The sequence below is a fragment of the Otolemur garnettii genome, unplaced genomic scaffold (assembly GCF_000181295.1).
Source record: "Otolemur garnettii isolate 467f Iridium unplaced genomic scaffold, OtoGar3 scaffold00017, whole genome shotgun sequence".
Lineage (NCBI taxonomy): Eukaryota > Metazoa > Chordata > Mammalia > Primates > Galagidae > Otolemur > Otolemur garnettii.
In genome coordinates, this window is record NW_003852412.1 from 10947382 (window position 1) to 10968057 (window position 20676).

The window sequence follows — 20676 nt, forward strand, 5'->3', positions numbered from 1 at the left end:
TGTTGTTTTGGCGGGTCCGGGCTGGGGATTCGAACCCGCCACCTTAGGTGTACGTGGCTGGCGCCTTAGCCGGTTGAGCTATAGGCGCCGAGCCACAATTTCTTTTTCATCTCAGCAATATATTTTGGAAATTTTCCTATTCCCCAAGATGTGGACTGTTTCCACAGTTGTACAGGTGACCCCCTCGTTCTTCGTCACATCCCTCAGGACAACAGTATCACTTGCTCTTCCCCACATTTGTGAACATGCCCCTGGGTGTGCATGTTTGGTATAATGAACATTGCTGCAACGAAAATCCGTAAGGTTTTTCTACACAGCTACTCGTATTTTCCTGGGCTAAATAATGTTGGAAACTAGAAATACTAGGTGAAAAGCTAAGGAGTTTTAAATTTTTATATTTAGCAATATAAAAATTGCCGTTTTCTCAGCTCCACTTCATAAATGCTTTTGTGTCCACTGATCACAAATGGATGAGGTGATGATTGTTCCCAAATTACTCTGCTGCCAAAGGTTCCTTCAAGCTCGAAGCCATCCCAGAGAAGTTCTCACATTTAGGGGGAAATTTATTCTGTGGTTTCCTTTCAGTCCATTCTCAGTAGCCTTCTCTCTCTCCTAGGAACCCTCACAACTTTTATCCATATGTTTTATTTTCTAGCACTTTTGTGAATGTCTTTGAAGATATGTTTGTATGGTGTTACCCTTTAGGGAAGCTGGGTGAAGGGATGCATAATTGCCTCCTGGGAGTCAATTCTTTCAAAAATAAATGTTTTTTTAAAAAGCACATTTGTCATTTCTAGGAATTTGGATTAAGAGGGTAAGTCTGGAGCAAGTGCACAGTTAATCATTTCGATTTCATCCTATTCCGTTTTGAATCATTTCAACCAAGCATGTTAATTTTGAAATAATATTCCATACACCATTTTAGAAAGAATGAGGTAAAATACACATACATGAAAAGAAATTTTAAAAAAATAATTTGATCTTTGTATTTGCCCTTTATAACAAGGAACTTTAATCTCATTTCTAAGTTGAAAAACAAGATCAGGGAATTGGGATAAATTACAAAGATATGTTTCAATAAAGAGATGCTCATAAGTGAATTGGAGTAAACTGATAAGTTATGACTTTAATCTTTTTAAAGATACTTGTTTGTGTCCAGTTTTTGTAAGTGTTTCCTGTAAAAATTCCAATTCTGATGTCCATACAGCTATTTTGATGAAGCATCAATAATTTCATGTGGGAATATGTGGCGTAATAAATGGTTGGGCCATTCCTATTTTTAGGCATCCAAAGGAATCAGAGTCACAGTCAGTGTGGCATCTTTCTTTCTTGTCTGGGCCACAGTGGGCCACTTGTTGGATAAAGACACTACTAGTTATTACGTTCAAGCATTTTGTATTGTTACCAAATTAAACCCAGTGCATACTGTTTGTGTTTGGGAGAAATTCCATTTTGTTATTCCTTTTTGTTGCATCGCCCAGGGCCTTGGTACAGTTAAACTTCTGAGCAGGAAACTGGGCTCTTACCTGGTGATTTCTCCCCCTTGCTCTGCTTTGTGCTTGGGACAAGTCTGGGCCATGAGCTTGTGTGCTCTGCCGTGGGGGAATGCTCCTGCTCCCAGCGAGGGTGTCCAGATGAGAGTTGGAGGGGTGTATCTGTGACAGTGTCCCGACTCCATACTCTGGAATGTGCTGTACTCTTGTGCTTTCTAAATAAGCTGGGAGACGGTTGCTCATAAATAATTCTGCCCCTCTTTTCCTCAGGCTTTCTGGAAAGGATATAAACAGCGGAAGGCATATATGGTCAGACGACAGACCTTCGGGGATAATATTTATTCTATTGTGAAGGTAAATATTTTTTTTTTCCATATCAAGTACGTGACTGAAAATTTTCCTCTCATTCTGATTCTGGAAGACAGCTGTGGGAAAAGGGTACATGTGAGCCTGGGAGTCAGAAGACAGGCCTGGGTTTGAATGCCAACTCTGCTTCTCTCCCAGCTAATAGTGTTCCAGCAAGCCAGCTGGTGACTGGCTCTGGTCCTGACAAGGTGATGAGAATACATGCAAAAGTATTTGTAGGCACTAAGTGCTCTTCTCTAGAAAGTTCAGATGGATTATTAAAACTCTTGGGGAAACCCAGCTTTATTCCATGCTCCTCTTTTCACATTTACTTAACCCTTCAATTACTAAGAAGTTAAAGTAGTGTATATACTCTTTATTTTAATCTTAAATTTATACAATGGAGGAATATTTTTACAGTTTTTCAGCAAAAATATTTTTGCATCATCACTTTTTGCGTGTGGTTCCACATAGAAACCCCTGTTCAGTTACTCTGAGAAACCTCTGGCAGGCTGGGAAACCAACTTCAAAAAGGTGGTTATTCACAAAACCACTGGAAATAGAAAGGTTAATCATTGTCTGAATGCTCAGATAGAAGGGCACAAAACCTCTCATTATATGGCAAATGCAAAATCAATGACAAGAAGTAGAACTGGGTTAGTGCCTGTCCTGGGCCCCAGTGAGTCTCACCTGGCTTTTCACCCCAGCAGCCAGGTCCAGGTGAGGGAGTGAGACAAAGGCCTGTCCAAAAATGGACTTGCAGACAACTTGAAAGTCCAGATGACAGTTGAAATAGTGGATGCAGGAGAGAGAGTGGAATCAAGTGAGATGAGTTTAAAGGACCTTTTGATCTGGTCTAGCTCCATTATACATCAGATCTTTAATGAGATAATGGCCTGGGCCCATCAAGGAACAGGTACCAGTGCCCTCAGAAGACTGGTGGTAGCAGGTGGTCTCTCATGAGACCTCTGAGGATGTTTTACTATAACCACGTAAAGGATTAGGTGCATTTCACAGATGCTATAGGAACTCCTAGACTTAGTTTTATCCCAGACTCAGTTTGATGCATTGACTCATTGCAACTCTCAGCAAAATGCCTTGCCCTCTCAGCTTTTATTTACTAAGATTAAAGCAAAATAGTACAAAGCCACATTATTGTCCCTACCTCTCTCCAACTAAGGTGATAAGATTAAAGGTAGCATGTAAAATATTTTGAATGCCTTAAGACAGTGATTTTCAACCAGTGTGCTACAAAAGGATCTTAAGTGTACCATGAACATTTTCAAAGATCATTAAGTTATTTTTGAAAGAAATTCAAAACACATTAAGTATATTCTTTTTCTTGCTTTTTTTATTTTTTTGGTCAACACAATTTAAGTGTTCTGCGGAAGTTTAGCTGTGTGGGTTCAAGTATGCCATGAGATAAAAAATGTTAAAAAACAATGCCTTGAGACAGCGGTTCTCAACCTGTGGGTTGCAACCCCTTTGTGGGTCAAACGACCCTTTCACAGGGGTCACCTAAGACCATTGGAAAACACATATTTTTGCACATATGAAGTAGCAACGAAAATAATTTTATGGTTGGGGTCACCACAGCATGAGGAACTGTATTAAAGGGTCACAGCATTAAGAAGGTTGAGAACCACTGCCTTAAGAGAAAGCAATGAGGCTCGGTGCTTGTGGCTTAAGCGGCTAAGGTGTCAGCCACATACACCTAAGGTGGCAGGTTCAAATCCAGTCCAGGCCCGCCAGAACAACAATGACAGTTGCAACCAAAAAATAGCCGGGCGTTGTGGCGGGCGCCTGTGGTTCCAGCTACTTGGGAGGCTGAGGTAAGAGACTCGCTTGAGCCCAGGAGTTGGAGGTTGCTGTGAGCTGTGATGCCAGGGCACTCTACCCAGGGGGACAGCTTGAGGCTCTGCCTCAAAAAAAAAAAAAGAGGAATGAAGGAAGTGGGAGGTGAACAGGAGGCTTCAGGTATCTTGTTAATCTAGTGGGCTGCTAAATTTCTTATCAAATATCATTTCTGGAAAAACTACCTAAAACTATGTTAAGAGGTGTCTGGTGATTGCCTTGACTTCTCTACTTCTCTTTAGATTCAGTCCTGGTTCCGAATGTTGTCAGCGAGAAGAAGCTACCTTTCACGACTACAGTTTTTCAGAGACCATGTAAGAGAAATGTGTGCGGGGCTTTGTCCAGGTTGAGAATGAACTAAACGAAGGCTTTATTGAACGCTAGCCTTGAGTGATTTCTGTTAAATGGTGGAAATGAACGCTTAGGAAAGGGCAGAGCTTAGAACTGAAGGTGATAACACCGGGAGGCTGACTTTGTAAAATTCAGAACTCATGTCGAGAGTCAGCCTTTACCAGTCAAGACTGGATAGAAAACAGTTGGAGCCGTATGATCTAGTAAGACCAAGGAGAAGCCTTTAGAGAAATATTTTCTGACTTTGCTTGTACAGTTTTTAACTGTAAGACTACATTATGTCCATAGAAGCCCATAGGAGAGTTTTGTTGTTTTTTTTAGAATCTTTAAAGAATAGATATAGAAACCTAGATCGGATCATCTAAGTTCTGAACAAAATACTTTTCCCCTTTTTAGATCATTTATGTGAACAGTCCCTCCCCCACAGTCTTGTTTATACTTTAACTTATCCTACCCATTCTTCAAAGAAAAATGGAAAAATAAGTATCAGATACACCACATCTAAATACTGTCAGTTCTAAGCAGTGTCAGTTCTTAACATACCCCCCACCTCTTAAATGTTCAAAATTCTAAAATAGTGGAGTAGATGGGACTCCAAGAGGTCATGACTTGTCTCAATCTTTTGCAGAAAAACGAAATTGTGAAAATACAGTCGCTGATAAGAGCAAACAAAGCTAGAGATGACTACAAAACCCTGAGTAAGTGGGGGCATTTCCACACAGAGCACGGAGCGAAGGCCGAGTTCTTTCTACCTTACTTCATAGGCTGTCCTAAGAACAGAAGATATACATTATTTCCAGTGGATTTTGATCATCTCAGGCCCCAGGACCACAGCCCCACACAGAGGAGCACTTAGTAAAAAGGAAGGGCTCTCTTGTATGTAAGTGGAAGGGATCAGCCTAGCAGGTATAATTTCTTTCTCAAAACAAATAGGGTTGGCATAAATGCTGATTTTTTTTTTTTTAATTTGAGCTAGAGTCAAGAGTCTAATTCAAAAGCATTAACAAGAAACTCAGCTTGCCTTGAATTGTTTGATTAGTTGGCCTGCCTATGACTCTTTTCTGCCTCATTTTAAGAATAAACATGCTTATATGAGAAATTTTAGAAATAAGAATAAAAAGGAAGTCTCATCTTCCAAAGCTGTTAACTACAAAAATCTCCTTGTAACTTCATTCTGGACTTTTCATAGCAAGTATGGTTTTTAAATTTTTTTTAGTGTAATATTAGCATATTCCATTTGTAGGAAGTTTGAGAATAGCAAGATAAAATAAAAATATCCCGGATAGCAGTTACATTTTGTGCCATCTCCTTACGGTCCCAACTCTGCCTGTTTATGTGTGTGTCTTTTGTTTGTTTTGTTGTTTTTTCAGACAGTCTCACTTTGTCACCTCAGGTAGAGTGCTGTGACCTCATAGCTCTCAGCAACCTCAAACTCTTAGGCTCAAGTGATCCTCTTGCCTCAGCATCGTGAGTAGCTGGGATGCCTGATACAATGCCCAGCTATTTTTAGATATGGGCTCTCATTCTTCTTCAGGCTGGTCTTAAACTCCTGAGCTCAACCAATCCACCTGCTTCAACCTCCTAGAGTACTAGGATAGATTATAGGCGTGAGACACTGTACCCACTGTTGGTTTTGTTTTAAATGACAGGATCTCACTCTGTTCCCCAGGCTGAAATATGGTGGCATGACCATAGCGCAACTGTAACGTTGAGCTTTTCTGGGCTCATACAGTCTTCCTACCTTAGCCTCCCAAGCAGCTAGCACATAACCACCATGCCCAGCTTTTTTTTTTTTTTTTTTAACAAGATGGAGTCTCACTGTGCTGACCAGACTAAAATCTGGCCTCAAGCAATCCTCCTGCCTTGGCTTCCCACAGTGCTGGGATTATAACCACCACCATGCCTGGCCTGTTACTTAGATTTTTTACATAAAATGATTCCTTATGTTCTGAGTGTTGTACCCCCTAAGACCTGAAAGGATAGAGTTAGACCCCCACTTAGATGTAATTAACTGGTAATTTATTTCACCTGCTTCAGAGGCTGCTGCACTGGATGGCAGCAGCACCAGTAGGGGGCTGAAGTTGCCTTTTATAGGTTTTGTGTAAGCATGTTACAGAAGCAAAAGGTGGCTGGTTAAGGCAGGTTACAGCTCAGGTAGTCATGGATACAGCAATGGTTACAGTAATGCAACAATGATTAATACAGATTTGGTCGACAGTGGATACATCTCATATCACAGTGGTCATGGTTATACAACAATAATTAATCAAGTCTCAGTGAGTTTTCTACCATTGTTCACCTACTGAGAACTTGGGGGTTTTGTGAAACTTGGGACATTTCTTCCCTGTTCTGAAGTTTGTTCTTGGCAACCCTAGGGGGAAGGAGCCTGGAAACATGACTGGGGAGCACGTTCTCAGCCACTCTGGGGGGAGGAGGGAAATGGGTTGGGGGGGGGACAGGAGAGGGTGGGGGGAAACAAGAGACAGCTGGGGAACAGGAGTGGGCAAAGGAAAGAGGGCTGGGTTACAGCACTAAGTTTTTAATATTCTGACGTCACAACATATATATGTCCCAGACTAAGTTAAGAGCTTTCTGATAAATGAATTGCTTACAGTGCATAGTAAGGAGTTTGGGCAGCACCCTTTATTGTCTAAAGTTTATCTGGATTAAGGTGGAAAATGTATGGCTCGAGAGACATTCACTGTTATGAAGGAAGGAGCCTACAGAGGCTCTAGAGCCCGTGTTCTGCTTCCAGCCTTCAGCGTCTACTGAGTAATACCTTATCCCATAGATTTCAGAATTTGTGTGCACAAAGTAAGAACCGTCAATCTTTTCAATGCCACAACTTCTCCACTTTTGAATTAATGAGGTCTCTCAGTTGGTGTATCTCAAGTTTTTTACAAGAAGGCAGAATACAGAAGGTTTGTTTTCTGAGCCGTAATACACTATTGCAGATTTCTTATTACCTTTGTACACAAAAGATGATGCAAAACAGATTTTCCAAATGAACACAGGCTAATTTCATTTTTCAAGAGTCAGGATGCCAGGGAATTAAAGACTGAAGTTCCAGGTGCTAAGGGAAAGTGTTTCGGAATTTGTATGAGAATACTCCTGTCAGAGACTAGGGCTGGCCCCCTGGCTTCTGAGCACTTCCCCTCAGCCTGGTGAAGGGACAAATCTTTGTCTTTCTGCTGAGAGAACATTTTTTCCACTTAACATTCCATGGGTTCCTGTTTGGCCTCGCAGTCCTCCCTTTCTTGACCTTTTCTAATTCAGCTTCGACTATGTCTGGTTCCTTCCTAAGATCTTTCAGGCTGAGATAAACTGCTTTCTGCTTCCTGCAGCAAGAACATAAATCTCATTATCTGGCCCAGCCACAAGGTCTCAGAGGTAACTTAACTTTCTTCCCGTGGTTCCTCAGGAACAAGGCACAGATAGGACTATCACCTCAGTGCGTGAGTCCGGAACAGTGTGAGAGAGGACTGATACATGGGTAGTTAGGTAACTGCAAAACAGTGGGGCCAGACATCCGGTTTTGTACGTATATTCGTATGATCCGTCTCCTTATCCAGATTTTTACATGAGGGGCATAAAGATTCTCTCCACAGATCAAGTACTTCCATTGGTGTATTTTTATATTAATACTTTATCTAAAGACCTGGTTTCTTTCCTGTTGATAATCATTCCTGCTTTCCTAATTAAAGTTTGCCCACCCCTTTATCTGCAGCTGGCTCCCAAAACCCACCATTAAGTGTAATCCGCAAATTTGTACACCTTCTGGACCAAAGTGATTTGGATTTCCAGGAGGAACTGGACGTCGCACGATTAAGGGAAGAAGTGGTGACCAAGATCAGGGCCAATCAGCAGCTGGAGAAAGACCTGAACCTGATGGACATCAAGATTGGACTTTTGGTGAAGAACAGGATCACACTAGAGGTCAGTGAGTTTATGGGGTGTGCGCTCCCAGAAGGGAGATGCGTGAGCATAGTCACGTGTCTGTGCACCGTGGGGATATGTCTGAGAAACACAGCACTAGGCAGTTTCATTTTGTCACCATGCAAACATCATGGAGTGAATTTATACACACCTAGATGGTACAGCCTACTATCCGCCTAGGCAATCTGGGATGACCTCCTGCTCCTAGGCTACAGACCTGCCCAGTGTGTGATTGTGTAGATACTATAGGCAGTGGTAACACAATGATTTTTGTGTATCTGAACATAGGAAGTGTGCAGTGAAAATACTGTGGTATGATCTTAGAGACTCGCACCATGTCTGTAGTCCATTCTTGACCAAAACGTCAAGTCATGACTGTTTATGCTCATGACACTAGTGTCCAGCTAAGCTCATTTGAAATCTAGAGTAAATTGTCCGAAGTTCATTTATCATTTTTATTGCAGGGTGGTGGGTCACAGACTTCTAAAATTTTATATGCGTCTTCACTTTTCATAACATAGTTTGTAAGGCTTCACTATTCTGAAATGAAGTGTACGTATAATATGCATACCTTCATAATAAGACTAAGGCCTTTACGTAAATATAAAAGAAAATTTAAGAGTGCTGGATAATAAAGCATATATAGTAGAATTTCCCTACATTGACCACCTCCCCAAATTGACCTAATTTTCATGGACTGGACATGCACCACACATATGTGTCAGTACAGTAGGCATAGTTCCTTATGTTGACCTCCCCTGTGTGGTAACTAGTTTGTTACAGTCCCTGGAGTGATCAACTTAGAGAGGTTCTCCTAAGCTGGCTGCGTGGCCTGGGAGGTTTTGCTTTAGGCCTGTCTTGGCTTTCACCATGCCCTCCTCACCAAGCTTAATCATTTCTAGCTTTTGACTTAAAGTGAAAGTCGTTCAACCCCTCCTTCAACTTGAACACTGAGGGGCTGTCATAGGGTTATTAGTTGGCCTAATTTCAAAAGTTTTGTGTCACAGGGAGTAAATAGGGAGGCCTGAGGAGAGGAAGAGGTGGAACGGCGGGTTGGTGGAGCAGTCACAATGTATACAACATTTATAGATGAAGCTCACCATCTCATATGGGCACAGTTCACAGTAACATCAAAGGTCCCCATAATGGAGATAATAATTATCAGAAGTTTGAAATATTGTGAGAATTACCAAAATGATGGCACACGGAGACTCAGATTGAGCACATGCTCTTGGAGAAAATGGTCCTGCCTGACTTGACTGCCACAGGGTGGTCACAGACCTTCAACTTATCAATGAATCAGTAATTGTGACATCTGCAAAGCGCCGTAAAGCAATTGTACAATAAAATGAGCTGCGCCCATATCTCCAGCTCTGTGTGTTTGGGGGTATGTGTGAAGGAAGGAGGTGAAGAGTACCAGAATTTAAAAAGGGTCATTTCATAAAATTTTTACAGGATGTAATTTCGCACAGAACAAAACTGAATAAGAAAAAAGGAGGAGAGATGGAAATTCTAAATAACACTGACAACCAGGGAATAAAAAGTTTGAGTAAGGAGAGGAGAAAAACACTAGAAACGTATCAGCAGCTCTTCTACCTTTTACAGGTAAGAACAATTTAACTCTTACTACGAGTTTGGGATAAATACTATGTTCCGTGTTTGTGGTTTTCACTAGATCTTTCCCAGTGCTCTGGCTACACTAGCATGCGTGTTTTGACCACCTGGTAAGTACCAACTCCGGAATTCTAAACGCTTAATGTACCTTATCCCATCTAATTCTTCTTATAACCCTGGGAACCATGAGAGAATACATGTTTTATTCCTGTGTTACAGGTAAGAAAACTGTGACACAGCCAGTAAATAATAAAACAGGCATTTAGAACCCGTGCAGTTTAACTTCAGACCCCCTGCTCTCCATGACGGAAACAGTGTAAATGTAGTGATAGAAACAGATGCTGTCGTTCATGAAAACATTTAAGTTAACTGTATGTGAAAAACGATCTGTATCAGCACCAGCCTGCTCTTCTTTGGGAGAAAGAGCCCAGAGGGTTGAGATTAGGAAGTACTGTGTCTTATTTTATTATATTCATGGCATGATTATGGTCTGAATGAATCATAATTTCCTGAGTGCTGGCAAGAACCACTAAAGCTGGCTAGGGGTGGACTAGGGTGGACTTTGATGACCACATCTGCCTTTGTAGCACACACAGTCACAGAAAAAACTGTTTGATAGTGATGGATAGAAGCCAGCTCCTCTTTCAGCAGGAAGACTTCCAAGTAGGCAGTAGGCGGGTCAGCTGCTCTTCCTTGTGAGAGCCAGCTGTCACTCAGGGTGGGGCCACTGTTGGTGGTGATTCTTCTAAAGCCTGGCGATGCCTGAATGTTGTTGGAGGGCATCACCATCATTAGGTATATAGCAAGTGTGTTAGTAAGAGTGCTGGCTAGCCTCATGGAGAGAGAAGACATTAATGTTGGTAGAGCTGAAAATTCTCTACGTGGAGTAATAGTTTGCAGAACAGCATCTTCAAACATGTTGGTGCTACAGATGGCCCTACCATGGCAGCATAGAAGGTAAAATTTCATGGTGCTTAGAATTTTCTGGTTAATCCACTGTTTAACACAAGGAATCTTTTCAGAGAGCAAGGAGGGCTCAGTTTAAGCAGAAAATGGTTTGGGTCTACCTAATTAGATTAGCAGTCAACCACCAGTTGGAAATTAAGTCTTTTAGCACTTCTCTTTTTTTTTTATATCTGTGAAATTCCAAGTTTATGAAGATTTTTTTAGGATTTACTTTTGAAAATGTCACAGATTTTGTATAAGCAAAGTCAGTGTTGAGTCATCGTCCTGAGACTCGTATTTGTGTATACAAGACCTTGTTACGTAACTGGAGCTCATTGATGGAAAGGAGGGGAAAGCCCAGGAGCATGTTTAGAGTAACCCCCCTACTCTTTATCCCCAGGCTTAGAGTAATCCCCCTACGCTTTATCCCCAGGCTTTCCAAAACTGATAGTCTCAGGGCGCGAACTTTTAGTTGTATCAAGTGAAGTATCTCTTTAAAAAACCACGTGTTTTTCTTTTGTACTTCTCTACTTTTGAGACGTTAAGATCAGTGAAGAAATTATGGAAAAGCAAATGGCCTGGATTCCTTTGGCCCTTAGATTACACCTTAGCAAGAATTCTCAACCAGGGCGACACCTATGGCTCAAAAGGGTAGGGTACCGGCCCCATATGCCAGAAGTGGCGAGTTTAAACCCAGCCCCGGCCAAAAAAAAAAAAAGGAATTCTTAACCAAAGCAGCAGGTCAGCTAGTAGAGGTTTGGCCCTAATCTGTCTCTTCAGTGTGAGCCTAAATTTGAAGTTTTTAGGTTACCTAAGGCTGAGTGATGAACAGGCTTCTTTAGCTCCCGAGTTAGTCTCATTGCTAATAATTTACTGAATGTTTAATTAGTGTTCACAAAGAATCACTACGGAACTATCCAGAAAGAATTGTCCTGGATGGGCGCAGTGGCTCACAGCTACAATCCTAGCGTGCTGGGAGGCAGAGGCTGGTGAATTGCTTGAGCTCAGGAGGTCAAGACCAGTCTGAGCAAGAGCAAGAAAACACACACACACCCCTATCCCTACTGAAAATCGAAAAACTAGCTGGGCGTTGTGACAGGTGCCTATAGTCCCAGCTACTTGGGAGGCTGAGGCAAGACATTTTCTTGAGCCCAAGAGTTTGAGGTTGCTGTGAGCTACGATGTCACCACGGCACTCTACCCAGGGTGACAGAATGAGACTCTGACTCCAGAGAAAGAAAGAAAAGGAAAAGGAAAAGTTATCCTGAGCTGCTTATTCATAAAATTTGAACCAATCATTATGACCTTGGAAGTGAAGCCAAGTGGTAAAGTAAACCAGAATTTGGATTTTCTTAAAAACCTTAAAGCCAAACTGCTTGAGGAAATTGGATGAATCCTAGTTTTCAAGTGTGAATTCTTCTCCCTTCAGCAGGACTTTGAAGATGAGTGTTAAATTTCTCATGTGAACACTTTCCTCTGTAACCTAAACACTATTTTTTTCTTTTAACCTCTACCCGGTCCGTATAACTGCTGGAGAAAAACCACATTACCACGAAGCCTGGTGCTAGATCTAACGTAATCTGTCCTAACCTGAGCCCTTGGGGCTCCCTGTCAATTTTCTTTTTAATTCCTGTAAATCTTTTAAGTTCTTTGCCCTTGTCTTAGTCGCGGTCTTCCAGCATTTCCTTCACCTGCCATCCTGACTTTAGCTCCTCCCTTCGGCCTTCCCACCTCACTCCCTTCTCACTCTGCATACAACACCGGGGCCATCTCACTGTCTCCACACAGACATATGTCCTTATCTCTTTCAAGTCTGAGAAGATAGTGTTACCCGTCAGTCCTGCCAGGCCAGTCTGTGTAAATGAGCCCTCGTCCATTCTTTTTTTTTTTTTAAGAGATAGAGTCTCACTTTATCACCCTGGTTAGAGTGCTGTGGCGTCACAGCTCACAGCAACCTCCAACTCCAGGGCTTAGGCGATTCTCTTGCCCCAGCCTCCCAAGTAGCTGGGCCCACAGGTACCTGCCACAACGCCTGGCATTTTTTGTTGCAGTTTGACCAGGGTTGGGTTTGAACCTTCCACTCTGGGTATATGGGGCCGGCACCCTACTCACTGAGCCACAGGCACCGCCCCTTCGTCCATTCTTGACAGTCTCTTTGGACTGCAGGTGCTATTGGCCACACCCATCTTCTGCATCTCTAATATTAACATATCGCTCAAAGGGCTAACAGGGAAAATACGTATAACATAGTTGTATATCACAGTAGATGTACTATGTATGACATTTAAATCCTATCATAATGTTCTAATATAGCTTCCTATAGTAGACTGTTAGTAATATTGCCTGACACTTTTTAAAGTTTAATTATTTGCTGATACTCATCTATATTCTTTGGGTGACATGTTGAGAATTGAAGAGGAAGGAATCAGAGACTGCTTTCCACCATCATAACATATTAACCTATAGTTTTATGGGGGGGTCTTTTGTTTTCTTTCCTGTTTGATTTTAGACCAACCCTTTTTACTTGGCTAAGCTGATTTTCCAGATGCCACAGAACAAGTCAACTAAGTTTATGGATACCGTTATTTTCACACTATACAATTATGCTTCAAATGAGCGAGAAGAATATCTACTCCTGAAGCTTTTTAAAACTGCTCTGGAGGAAGAAATAAAGTATGTATATAGACATGTTTGTAAAAGTACCAATGAATACATCCTTTGGCTAGTAGTTATCTCTGGATATATATTAAAATATTTTTAAGTTATTCATACATATGAAAATATAATAAATTTCTTGAGAATTTTCTATATGATATGGGCTATCTTCTGCCATAATTTTCTCTTACAAGTGATACCTTTTCAAATGTTGAATTAACTTTTGATTTTGAAAATCAACTGAAAATCAAAAGCTTATTGAAAATCAGTGAGAAAATGTAAAGCTCTCTGAGTAATACAGTCATTAATGGGTGAGACTGGGGAGAGCAGTTCCTGCCTGTTAGTCTTCTCTTCTTACTGGAACTTAAGCTACTTTTGCTAACTTATTTTCTGACTCAGCTAATGTAAAAATTGTGTAGGTAGCTATAACGAATGGGCAAAAAGAGCATTAGAACTGTCCTTAGCCAAGGTGGACCTCAACTGCTCTCCTAACTCTCTGAAAGCTAAAGTTACACTGGTTCCTATTGCCAAATGAACGAGCCGGGCTCCTCTGCTCTCACGGTGTCTCTGAGTGTGAGAAATAGTAACACTGTGCAGTGGAGTGTGGCAGGTCGTAAGTGAAGGACGTGGGCAATGTGTCGTATGAGAGCAGAGATTTTCAGCCAGTATGCCATGGCATGCTGCTGTGCCGTGAGATAAAAAAGGTTGAAAACCACTGTGTTAGGTGGATGAAAAGAAAGGTTCCAAGTCGATTGACTGACAGATTTTATGAACAAGAAGATGCTTAGCTTAAAACTTTGAATCAGCGCAGACACAGGTGGGAGAAAGAAAGTAGGTATGTCTGGCCAAGATGGGACTTCATTAGCCTCTGCCAGGAGAAGCTGGAAGGTAGGTGGTGCCGCTGAGTGTAGGCCCAGCTGTTAAGGCTCTGTTCACTTTCTGAGGAGCTGGGAAAGGCTTTTGAGCAGGATGTTGACATGCTGACATTGGTCTTTGGAGGGCTAATCTGCCCACCATGTATGAACAGGATGAGCTGTATGGATCAGAGAACTGGGGGCGTTAGATGGCTAAAAAAGAAAAACACAATTTGGATTTTTAGCACACTGGGCTACAGGTATAGAACGTATCATAAAAACATGTAGCCAAAAATGGGACATTTGTGGCTGACCCTCAGGAAAGAGATACAGATTCAAGACTGAGATCAAAGGATAGGTCCCAAAGAGATGGCAGATGGAGTGGTGCCTGTGAGTGAGGTTGGAGGAGATATGTGGTATGGCGGGGCTTGGGCGGACCAGTTACTGTCCCTTTTTTTTTTTACTATTAATTCACCCCATTTGCTCTATAAGATACTGTTAGTCAGAAAGAGAAAACAGAATTTTTAAGTGAGCAGAACAGCCAGCAGAGAAAACAAAAAGCAATGGAGTAGGTAAGATAAGGCCCAGTGTATGGCACCGTCAGGCCCTGCAGGGAAAGGGGGTGGAAAGGGGGAGAGGAGCTGAGAGGGAGGAAGGCTAGAGGATGCACCTGGATGGGGGGGGGGTGATTGTAAGAATCTGCAGTCAGAGTCAAGAAGAGCTCCCTCTGCTGAACCATGCGGCTAGAAGCTGCATTGCAGCGACTTTGAGCGGAATGTGAAATGGAGACAGATCAATCTAGAAAGTTATTTTTGGCATTTGGTAAGTAGAAGGGGCACAATGCTTGTCTAGTCTCTCCCAGCGTTGTTAGTGCTGGTCCGTTTTCAGGTCATACTTGCCTTCGAGGTGGAAGCTGAGATGTTATTTTTTTTACCCATGAAGTTCTTGCCTACCAGAAAAGAGTATATACATTGTTTAAAACTCTAACCATAGAAGCAAACATTTTGTCTCGTTTTGTTAAGATCAAAGGTGGACCAGGTACAGGACATAGTTACTGGTAACCCTACTGTCATCAAGATGGTCGTCAGCTTTAACAGAGGGGCCCGGGGACAGAATAACCTGCGCCAGCTCCTGGCCCCAGTGGTGAAAGAGATTATCGATGACAAGTCCCTGATCATCAACACGAACCCTGTCGATGTGTACAAGGCTTGGGTGAACCAGCTAGAAACGCAGACAGGAGAGGCCAGGTAAAATTTTAGGAAGACATCACATTTGCTGGTTACTTTCACATGTGTATTTGTATGTACTCTTAAACTCTATTGAACAAACAAAAAAAATGTACTATTCAAAGTCAGTTTTCAACCCAGTATTGTATCTCCCTTTCTTAACACAGCCGTGCAGATCCCATTCTTAGATTCTTGGTCATCTTGGGACTGAATGGCATTTCACATTTCAGAGCCAATTGATCCCCAGCCGTAACTTCTATCATTGTCTCCCTCATTTATTCTTTGTATGTTTTTAAACCTAATCTGGAGATGGTACGTAGTCTTCCTTTATCTGATAGGACATATGTGTTTACAGTTACCAAATGATTAACTTTAATGTTTAAGAGTTAACAATCCAGGCAGGATCTTATTCTGGATGGTTGTTTATAGGTCTGAGCAATCCTAGCTTTTTATTTCCTATAGAAGGACATGAAATGAGATGTGTACACAGAATTGTGTGGGTGCTTGTCATAGTACTATTTATAATAATAAAAGTCAGGAAAAGACAAAATATTTATCTTTGGAGAATTTGCTAAATAAATACTTGTATAGCATATGATAGAAAAGTAACAATTTGGAATAGTGATATAGACACAGATTTGTTGACACAGAAAAAATGTTCATAATATATTTTCCGGTTGCTGTTAGGTATGTAACAAACCATTTTTCTGTTTAAAAAAAAATCAATCATGTAAGCCATACTCAGTGGCTCACACCTGTAATCCTAGCACCCTGGGAGACCAAAGCAGGTGGCTCACTTGAGCTCAGGAGTTCAAGACTAGCCTGAGCAAGAGCAAGACCCTGTCTCTATTAAAAATAGAAAAAATAACCGGGTGTTGTGGTGGGCGCCTATAGTCCCAGCTACTCGTGAGGCCGAGGCAAGAAGGTCACTTGAGCCCAAGAGTTTGAAGTTGCTGTGAGCTACGATGATGCCACAGCACTCTACCCAGGGTGGCAGAATGAGACTCTTGTCTCAAGAAGAAAAAAAAGATCATGTGTATACACACAAACACACAGGATTGGAATGTGATGTCTGTATACTCAAGTCTCCCATGCATATGCAAGGCCCATGTGCACATATACTTTCATGCCTAAAGTTATTCACTTAGGCATGAAAATTGATTGTCTCTTCATTGGTATTTTTTGTTTCTTATTAGAGTCAATGGGCAAAATCCAATTCGCCTTACAACACTGTACTGTAGAACCAAATTGGCAGCAATGGTAATGCTTATACCTAAGCTTCCAATTAATTTAAAGCCCCTGTTGTGTTTTCAGCAAGCTGCCTTATGATGTGACCACAGAACAAGCTCTGACATACCAAGAAGTGAAAAATAAACTGGAGGCCTCCATTGAGAACCTGAGAAGGGTCACTGACAAAGTCCTGAACTCCATCATTTCTTCCCTGGATCTGCTGCCGTAAGTGGTACTTGTAGCAGCGTTAACGTCTCTGCCAGAAGTCCTTGCAGTCCGACGTAGAACAAGCCCCTGTAGGGAAGACAGGAGTTTTCCCTGACACTGTGTTTACCGTTTGAAAAAATCACCTGCGTTTACCTTTTAAATCCATAACTCCCCTCTAAAGAGGGAGTGATACTTCCATCATAGCCACCACCACCATGGCTCAGTTATCTTCATCCTTGGAAGTCCTGTGATTCCATTACCATCTCATTTGATATTTAATTTTTAGAGAAACTACTCAGCGTTAGTTGACTGGAATAAATGCTGTGTGTTTTTTTCTCACTTAGCCTTTTCCATTATTTTCTTTTGTCATCTGTTTTGTACGTAGTTATGGATTGAGGTATATAGCCAAAGTCCTGAAGAATTCGATCCATGAGAAATTCCCTGATGCAACAGAAGATGAGCTATTAAAGGTAGATTTTCAAGGGTAATCTCGTCATAGCTTCTCTTGGGGTCTGAACCAAAATTACCAACATACAGTTTTGTAAGATTTGTTTTCCCCATGTATGACTTTTTATAATGAACTCTAGGCATTCTGTATCTCATGACTCAAAGTTATTGGTTAAGCTGAGGTGTTAATTTAGAGATCTCAGACATTATTGAAATCCTTTGTATTAGAGCATTTTGGGGGTAATACACACGTTTTTCACCAAAAATAATTTTGTAAATTACTACATTAGCAATACGTGATTATATTCATTGCCTTTATTTAACTCTTGGTTAGGATTCACATCAGAAAATGATCTGCTTTCTCTTGAAAAATATAAATAGTATGTACTTTTAAAAAAACCTTAAATTCTTGAGTTTTCACTCTTAAAAATGGTCTTTTCCTTCTGCATCACTCTAGATCGTGGGAAACCTCCTCTATTATCGGTACATGAACCCAGCCATCGTAGCTCCAGATGGCTTCGATATTATTGACATGACAGCAGGAGGCCAGATAAATCCCGACCAAAGAAGAAACTTAGGTTCCGTGGCCAAGGTTCTTCAGCACGCAGCCTCCAACAAACTCTTTGAAGGAGAAAATGAGCATCTCTCATCGATGAATGATTATTTATCAACAACATACCAGCAATTCAGGTGAGGAGGGCCATTGGTTTTGGAGAAACATGCAAGAATGGTGGGCAGGAGTAGCATGTGTTCTGTGCCCAGAGCTGGAGTCGGGGAGGGAAGACTGGACCCTAGGTGACTGTGTGTATTTCTTCTGCCTATTGCCACAGAGGGTGAAAAGGTGCAGGGAAGGGGCAGGGTCGCTTCTGCCTGGTGTCCCTCTTCCACCCCCACCCCAATATTCCTGTTACACTGACTCCTTCCTATATGAATGGCTTCTGCTATTGATAAAATGGAACATTTAACTACAGTCTAAAAGTACTTAGAATAAAAAAATTAACAGCTGATTCTGCTTTGTTGAACTTCTAAAAAGAGGAATAACTTTTTTTTTTAACATTTTCTACTCAAAAAGAACTTGGCAAGCAGCACCTGTGGCTCAGAGGAGTAGGGCGCTGGCCCCGTATACTGGAGGTGGTGGGTTCAAGCCCCTGCCAAAAACTGCAAAAAAAAAAAGGAACTTGCCTTATCTGCATCAAATACAGCTGACCCTTGACAACAGGGGTTTGAACTGCTCAGGTCCACTTATATTCATGTGTGGATTTTTTCAGACACTATATAGGCTTTGGGGGTACAAAGCCCATGGATACAGAGGGCCGACTTTATGTACCCAGATTCTGCAAGGTCAACTGTGGGGCTTGAGCATGACCAGATTTGAGTATACTTGGGGGTGGAGCCCTTGGAAACAAGAGATGACTGTCACAGGTTGGGAAAACCCAGAGTTTATATTTGTTGATGATTGTGTGTTAATCTGTTCTATTCTCAAGCCTTTCTTAATTATACATGTCAGATTTAATTCTGTCGACTTTGTGTTTGCAAATTACATCACTAATCATTGCACATGGGCAAGAAAGACATGAGTCTACTAGAAAGATCCACTTATCCCAAAGCTCTCTGAGTAAATTTCCATCTTTGCCTGTGTCCGCTGAACTGCCACTTCATCAGTAGGTCCTAGAATATGACGTGGGTGGGGCCTTTTTCAGTCCTCACCTGGAAAATCATTTCCCACTCCTCACTTTTTCCTCTGGGTTAGTGACTTACCTAGAACGTAGGTAGTTTGTGATCGTTCTTCTCTCTTTAGAATTCATGGCCTTTTGTGAAAAAATTACTCGAAATCTCCCCATTACAAGAAGGTTTGATTTCTCAAGTCTACTGATTTTAGTTCTTCTCACTAACTAAAAAAGGAATATCCATTTCCCACATTTCCTGCAAACCTCTAACTGCTGTGAGAGCTTCCCTTTACTTGTTTTCTTGAATTATTCCTATCAACCATGTATTTCCCAGCTTTTCTTCATTAAAAAAAAAAAAAATCCTCCCTTCACCTCCTCTTAAATTCTTCCTCACTCTTCCACTCAGGGGTCTCTCTACTCAGAAACCCATGCAAAGTCACAGCCAACACACAGCAAAAGACCTATTGTCAGCCACATGATGACCATGCCCCACCCAGCGTGGCTGCCTGCCACGGGCTGGGAAGACAGAGGCTGTTTCTTACACACAAGCCTTGGGTTCCCGTAGGAGTGATACCAAGGATGACTTGGGGCATATGAAACATTGACAGCTTTATGGAATAAAATATATGTATTCTACCTGTACAAAGGTTGTGTGGGCAAAAACTATACCTGGGACGACCTCCCAAAGTTTGATCATGGCATGATTGGCTTTTCTTGATCTGTCTGTATTTACTATAGCTTAAAATACCAGAATTTTTAGGGTCTGAGTATTGGACCCTACATTTTATGTATTTGCGTGTCCAGCCTTAACAGTTTTCGCAATGGCCAGCAAATATTGTTTGGACCAACTAAAATAAGAATAGACTTAACTCCCATTTTTGTCAAACTGGTTACAGATGCTCTTAAGGGTAATTTGGGTGTCGTAGGCCCAGGGGCTTGTGCCAGTAGCAAATGTGATGAATTACTTTTCAGATTATGCTGTCTACAAAGATGTGATTCGCAGAATAAGAATTTTTCTTGGCTTTTTTAATTTAAACTTCAGGAACCATCCTTGGAGTAATAACACTTTAATAACAATACAGTAATAATAACACTGCCATGATTTGATCACCAGGTCCTTACCATTCTCTTTAATCCTGTATGATGAGCTGGGTGGACTCAGCCTCCCTAGTCTGGAGCTGGAAGAAGCTGTGCCATGAGTCTTGGGGTGGAAAACAAAATACTAGTCATCATTCAAAATTTCCTAACTATTTTGATGACGCTATTTAACTCACAAATTTGATTCTATGTCAGTGATTCTCAACCTATGAGTTGGGACCCCTTTAGGGGTCAAACGACCCTTTCACAGGGGTTGCCTAAATATATCCTGCCTATCAGATATTTACATTATGAGTCATAACAGTAGCAAAATTACAGTTATGAAGTAGCAATAAAAATAGTTTTATGGTTGAGGATCACCACAACATGAGGAACTGTATTAAAGGGTTGCAGCATGAGGAAGGTTGAGAACTACTGCTCTATATTAAGACTTTTTCCTCCCTTCATCAGGAAATATTTCAAAGAAGCATGTAATGTCCTGGAGCCAGAAGAGAAGTTTAATATGGACAAATACACAGACTTGGTGACAGTCAGCAAACCAGTCATTTATATTTCAATTGATGAAATCATCAGCACACATTCAGTAAGTGGGATGGGGGCGGAGGGTCTTTGCAGTGGACCCGTGGTTCAGAATCTGTTACCTTGAACATGTGTAGTCTCAGCTCTGTGCCTGTGGCTCAAGCAGCTAAGGCGCCAGCCACATACACCTAAGGTGGCAGGTTCGAATCCAGCCCAGGCCTGCCAAACAACAATGA

General features: G+C 41.6%; 1 protein-coding gene across 1 annotated transcript in view; it reads left to right on the top strand.

Annotated features, from left to right (window-relative positions):
- The window catches only part of IQGAP2 (IQ motif containing GTPase activating protein 2), a 319224-nt gene that overhangs the window by 255916 nt on the left and 42632 nt on the right, over positions 1-20676 (top strand). Inside the window, exons 18-28 of the mRNA XM_012802746.1 lie at positions 1764-1847; positions 3935-4006; positions 4672-4741; positions 7771-7979; positions 9435-9584; positions 13047-13210; positions 15069-15293; positions 16587-16727; positions 17095-17179; positions 17614-17846; positions 20372-20504. Of these exons, the coding sequence (XP_012658200.1) occupies positions 1764-1847; positions 3935-4006; positions 4672-4741; positions 7771-7979; positions 9435-9584; positions 13047-13210; positions 15069-15293; positions 16587-16727; positions 17095-17179; positions 17614-17846; positions 20372-20504 (1566 nt within the window). The remainder of the gene's footprint in view (positions 1-1763; positions 1848-3934; positions 4007-4671; positions 4742-7770; positions 7980-9434; positions 9585-13046; positions 13211-15068; positions 15294-16586; positions 16728-17094; positions 17180-17613; positions 17847-20371; positions 20505-20676) is intronic.